The sequence below is a fragment of the Natator depressus genome, chromosome 9 (genome assembly GCF_965152275.1).
Source record: "Natator depressus isolate rNatDep1 chromosome 9, rNatDep2.hap1, whole genome shotgun sequence".
NCBI lineage: Eukaryota > Metazoa > Chordata > Testudines > Cheloniidae > Natator > Natator depressus.
The window spans coordinates 11,314,625-11,321,043 of NC_134242.1; the positions used below are offsets into that span (position 1 = coordinate 11,314,625).

General features: G+C 45.9%; 1 protein-coding gene across 1 annotated transcript in view; it reads right to left on the reverse strand.

Moving 5' to 3' along the window:
* USP13 (ubiquitin specific peptidase 13) overlaps nt 1–6,034 on the reverse strand; it is an 81,553-nt gene extending 75,519 nt beyond the window's left edge. Inside the window, exon 1 of the mRNA XM_074963519.1 lies at nt 5,738–6,034. Within this exon, the coding sequence (XP_074819620.1) occupies nt 5,738–5,893 (156 nt within the window). The 5' untranslated portion in view covers nt 5,894–6,034. The remainder of the gene's footprint in view (nt 1–5,737) is intronic.
* Nucleotides 6,035–6,419: the final 385 nt, after the last annotated feature.

Sequence of the window (6,419 nt, forward strand, 5' to 3'; positions counted from 1 at the left end):
ATACTTGCCAGGGCCGGCCACTAGAGGGAGACATGATCACACATACTCACACTAGGCAACTAGCATTTTGTAGACAGCATGCCTTTCCTTAAGAATTCCAGTGAAAAGAATGAAAGGCAAAGCATCAGAGGTGGATTTGCCAAGGCAAAGCAGAAGTTTGTTAGCAGATAAAAATTAGTTAAAAAATAAGACATGACAAGGGTCATTTTCTATTCAGTTATCTTGAGAGCAGCCAGTGATTTCTTTTGCAACTAACGTGCCTTGAGAATGTCACCATGGCTGTCAAAAATGCAGAAATGTTTCTTCAGTTCTAACGTAGCAGGTTTTGTTGGAATGTGATCCTGCTTTAAGGAAGAAGATTGTAGACAGGACCGGCTCCAGGCACCAGCAAAGCAAGCACGTGCTTGGGGCAACACAATTCCAGGGGCGGCATTCCGGCAGTCCTTTTTTTTTTTTGCTTGGGCGGCATTCCAGCCACCCTCTTGTTTTTTTTCGCTTGGGCAGTTGCGCCCTCGGACCTTGGGGCGGCAAAAAACCTAGAGCCGGCCCTGATTGTAGATTTCAGACCCCAGAGCTGTTTAACAGAACTATTGAATCCTATCTGATCACCCCCCCTGAAAACGTCATCCGTATGACAAATTGTTTGATTAGGGTTAATACTGCATGGGAAAATATCTTAAATGTCCCCTTGGATCTTTCATATGCTCACACCTCTGAAATCACGAAAGAAACGGCACTCTTTGTAAAATAATAAAAAAAATAACTATGCTCAGATTTTCACCACAGAAAATCAGACTAAAAACTAGAAAAGAGAATGAGGCTCCATATTTCTTGAGAGTGTTAGCAAAACTTACTGCTGTTTCCAATAATTAACCAGTGTCCTGTCTCCACTAGAATAATACTTTCTACCTTCTAGAGCTCATGGTGCTTTGCAGACTTCAGCAGGTTAATCCTCAGATCATCCCCTGTGAAGTTTGGCAATATTATTTCAATTTACAGATGGGGAAACAGAGTCAGAGAGTTATGTGACTTGCCCAACATCACACAGCACGTCTGTGGCAGAGCTGCTACTTCCTGGCTCCCAGTCCTGAACTTCAACCATTAGACCAGTGGTTCCCAAACTTTAACAACCTGTGAACCCCTTTCACAAAAATGTCAAGTCTCGCGAACCCCTTCCTAAAAATGAATATTTCCAGGGATTTTCTCCTTTACCAGAGTATAAATTATAAAAGCAGTGATCTTGGAAATATAAAATTTGTTTTTATGATACACTTATTACACACTATTTATTATTAATATTTATCATTACAGTATTTTTATTACATTATCTTCCAAGATCTCACTTTCATAGCTTGTATCGCTTTGAATAAGCCCGTTATAAGACAAGGCTCCTATGTCTCATCAAGGAGTATCAAATGTGAAACAGCATGAAGGTATTTAAGAAGCCAACTCAAAGAGTTCCCCCTACACAAGCATTCAGGTCTTGAGCAGTCCAGGCAAACAACGCATGTTACAACAAAGCTTAAACTTGTTCTTCATAGTAATTTTAAAAACAATACTAGCTGCCTATTTAATTTTAAAAACAGCAAAAAATATCTACCTCCCTTTCCATTTCTTATAAGGAGTCCTGAAGTTGAAATCTCCCCAGTGTGATAGATATGCTTGCTTTGATCTGCTTAGCTCTTGGACGTCCCCAAGGCTCCAGGCTGCTGGCCCCGTGCTGCCCGGGATCTGTAGGGACAGCTCTGTCTGCCATTAGGGAATTTTTTTCCAGAGAACCCCTTGTAATACTTCACGAACCCCCAGACGTTCACAAACCCCAGTTTGGGAACCACTGCATTAGACCATTCTTATTCCCAGTGACAGAAACCATGAATAAATTGACAGCAAGACAAGGTCCCAAAATATCCAGGAAATTTTCTTTCTTGGGAAAGAAAAAATCCAGGGTGCAGTTTATGAGTGACAGTTTTATGGTGACAATGAGACAAACCCTGGGAATGAAATCTTGTACTGAAGAAAAGTGCCAGAACAAGGAATCTTACAAAAGAGCTGATTCCACATAGAACGTGTGTGAATTGTTGAACAGTTACAAATGGAGCAAATGGAGTTAGAAAAAATGCAAGGACATGTGGGAATATTAACTGGGATTGAAAATCATGGGGGAAAATAGTGGTCTCTTGGGTTGAAAATGTAACCAGTAGCAAAAATGCCAGCAGGTAACACAACTGATAGGGATATTTTGTTAATGTTTATCTTTTTTTAATACCACAGAAGCAACCCTACATTCTTCTTTCTAAGCTAGATATACACACCAACAAAAAGCTGGACGTCTGGAGTTTATACATTCCCCCACACAAAAACAAGTTAGCAAACCAGCCCAACACAAAGCACACCGTGGCAAATGTCTTCCACTCACCAAGACAATAACCTGTTTGTCCACTGAGCTACAATTACCGCCTACGCTCCTATTTCAGAAAGGAAACGGGGAGAATGAAGTTTTATCATTTTCAAAGTTTGTAAGTGACTATTTGGGTTGCTTTATCTCTCACAGTATCTTCATTAGTTGTCTTAGAAATTACACCCAGTTAGCATCATGCTAGTCATTTTACGGGTAAGGCATAGGATTCTGAAATAAATCTTCTACCCAAAGAAGTCTGAGGACTGGTATGATTTGAAAGGGTTTCCAGAACTTTTGGAACATTGGACAACAGGTATTGGGCTTGATTCTTCAATCACTGGGGTTGCCTGCATGCAGACAATGACAGAATTTGGCCCACTGGATACCAACAAACTTGTTTAAACAAGGAGTCTTGTAATGGTATCGGGTGAAATTTTCAAAAGCATGGGCCTAACTCTGTTCCCACTGTCAATGGGAGTGCAGCACCTTTGTAAATCCTTCCTGTAGGTGATAATTAAATATTTTTGCTGTGCAATATTAGGTTGCATTTGAATTTTCCATTTAATTTATAATGATATTTGCCAGGTTTTCTCATTTAACAGAAACTTCTTACAAGCAATAATGTCCCAGAAGTTCAACATTAGTTAGATACTAGCTCAAGCAGTAAATTTTAAGGGGAATAGTGTGACACATTGGTTTTGTGTCTCTCTCCCCCTCACTCCATCCCAATGACCATATAATATTTAATATCTTTGTTGTAGAGTCTGATTTGGCCCTTTAAGCAGTACACATCCCAGCACAGAGAAGGCTGCTGGGTGACACTTGAGATCTGAAGTATGTGAGTAAAAATAACCTGCCTCCCACTAGACATGATGAACACCAGACAGCTGAGTCACCTTTGAAGCCCCTTTTGATTTTCCAAATTAAAAAGAAATATCAAAGAGAGAAGGATTAAACATCCAAAAATCAGAGCAGCACAAACTGAAAACCCTGCAGTTCAGATTCCATATGTCCTTTAGATTTCTCTCTCTCTCTCATCATAGGCTGCAACTTTATTTCAATATCTAGTACTCACTCCATCTATGGGTAATGACATTTAAAGGGACACAGTCAACTTGAATTTATTTTTTATATCAGACAATTTCAAAAAAGTTTCATTTCAAATACAGCGTATACTGAGAATTAAGGGATTTTCTGCTCCACTGTTAATGTTTATAAGGGTATTTTTCAACAAGGGAGAAAGGTCAGATCCTTAAAAGGTATTTAGATACCTATTTCCCATTGAAATCTATGGGTGTTAGACCCCTAAATATATTTGGGGATATCGGCCAAAATGATTAAGGATCCCATCCTGCAATTGAACAATTGCACCTTTGAGAGTCTGGTGCTCTGCAAGGGCTCAAGTCATCACCTGCATGGATCCAGCTGCAGGATTAGGGCCTGACTAACACACAGTAAAGAGGGAAAGTGACCATACACCCAGTGTTCATTTGACACCAAATGAAACCAGCTGGGGACGGGAGGGACACTTTACTAACTTCTTTCAGTTTCAGTGATTTTAGGTTAATTGCAACTATTGGCGGTAAACAAGTTTCAGGCCAAATTGTGATTTTCAAGTTGACTGGGACCCTTTACATTGAGGGGATCTTAAAGATGACCTAAACAATAGAATAAGTAGAGATCCAGCAGGAAAACAGAGCCATCCATGTGCATTTGCCAACTAACATATGTGAATGAGAACATTCGTTGCCCCTTTCATTATCTGTGTGAAAGCTAAAACAACTCAGCAAAGAGCACATAGACCCTAGGAAATTGTTGAGGGCCTCAAAGTTTAAGGCCAGAAAGAAACACTAGATCATCTGTCTGACTTCCTGTATATCACAGGCCACCGACACCCCCCAGCACTGACACACTAAGCCCAACAACAAAAATTAGACCAAAGTATTTCAGCCCAGAGAAGATTAAATGATTGTGTGCTACAGGTTATGAATAGGAAGGACCGAAGTACAATAAAGTCTGCGGCCCCTACAATAGCAGGGAATTGATTACATGAGATGTACCCAGATAACCCCTGCAAGTGACCTGCACAGACTGGGTCGTCCAGAAAATAGCAAAATCGCCCAGGAAAAAAAAAAATCTGGGTCTAATCAATTACGTCAAATTCCCTTTGGGGGGAAGGGAAGGAAATTCTAGCACCACACACAATCTGCCACTGATTTGTGCTGAAGGATCTATTCAGCTGCAACAGACCAGTTATAAATCAGGAGAGGCCTGTGATTGGAAAATAAAACAAACCCCAGCCTGGGAAGCACAAGGACTAAGGGAAGCTGGATTGCAAAGAAGGAAGCCCACATTCAGTAGCCAGAAACCCTTGTCTGGAAAAAGAGATGGTTAAAACTAATTTTCTACTTAAAATAATATATGAATCTCAAAGCCCCTTGCACTTTGCAATGCCTCTGAAATCATAGTGGGGAGACCCGAGCTGGCACCTTCCCATCTATTCCCCACCCACCCTCACAATTCAAATGTTGGTGAGCTCAGCTGCTCCCAAGACAGACAACCCCATCCCTTCCCCCACCCCTCCAGGCAGTTGGGAAGCAGATTTGCACTTGGGGATGAGGAGGAAGTTAACAGCCCAAGGGGGTGGCTGAGAGCCAGGATTACAGCACTGGAGGCCTGGGGGACTACCCAAGGGGCTTGCAGTCTAAGAGGGGGAAATGCAGCAGGTGGAGTGGGAGAAGGGGAGGGGGGATGATAGCCATATAACCGTGGGAGGTTTGCTGCCTGGAGTTGGAAAAGAGAGTGTGTGTGTGTGTGGGGGGGGGGTTGCAACTGGGAAGGGGGCAAGTTTCCAGCCTAGGGGAAGGTGCAGTAGGGGCTGGCACAGATTTACGGGTATGGGGAGGGCGGTAGAGGAAGCAGGGAAAAGGGGGAGATTTGCGGGTGGGGTTGAGGCAGTAGGGAGGTTGCAGCAGAAGGGAAATGAAGCAGGGTGGGTGAGTGTGAAAGGGGAGGGGGTTGGAGGAAGGGAATGGGGGAGGTTTGTTGCCTGCCTGGGGCGGGGGGAAGGTCTGTTGCCTGCCTTGGGGGGAGAGCGGAGGTTTGCTCCCTGCCTCACGGGGGGTGGGATGGGGGGGGAAGGCGGGAGGTCTGTTGCCTGCCTGGGGCAGGGGGAGGTTTGCTGCCTGCCCGGGAGGAAGGCGGGAGGGGGGAGGTTTGTAGGCTAGGGGAGAAGGCGGCGGGGGGGAGGTTTGTTGCCTAGGGGGGAGGTCTGCTGCCTGCCTGGGGTGGGGGGATGCAGTGGGGCGGGTTTGCAGCCGGCGGGGCTGCTGCACTCACCGGGGACTCGTAGGAGAAGGCACATTCCGTCTTGTAGACCCGGTCCCCTGACTTGGGCACGCGGATCGTGGGCATGTAGGGGACCAGCAGCTCTCCCAGGTCCCCCGCAGCCATCGGCGCATCCCTGCCGCTCCCGAACAGCGCGGCCCGCTGCATGCTCCCGCGCCGGCCGGCCGCACCGCGAGCGAGCGAGGGGAAGGCAGAGCGAGCGCAGCCGGGCCCGGGGGAGGAGCGGGGGAAGATGCTATTTTTAATCCAAGGGCAGCAGGAGCGGCCCCAGCTGCAGCCCCGGGGTCCTGGCGAGGAGGGAGCCCGGGGGGCGGGGGAGAGGAGGAGCCCTGGGGAGGATGGATGGAGGGCAGCGCCAGAAGAGGATGTGAAGGGCGGGGAGGGTGGACAGCAAGGAGGGGAGGGGCATGGGAAGCCGGCTGGGGCAGGGGTTTGGGAATCCCTCAGCTCCCTTCCCCTGAGCTGTTGCACCCTCATTCTGCCGGGAGGGGAAGTTGGGACCATTGGCATTAGATAGATAGATATAGATAGAATCTATCTAATCTAATCTATCTAATTCTTTCTAGGGGACTTAACTGTCCCCTTGTTACTCCCCAACAGCCAGCCAGCTGGGCCCGCAAATCCTTAGAACATCTCTCCTTGACCCCGGGCCCAGGGAAGCGCTGGTCAGGAA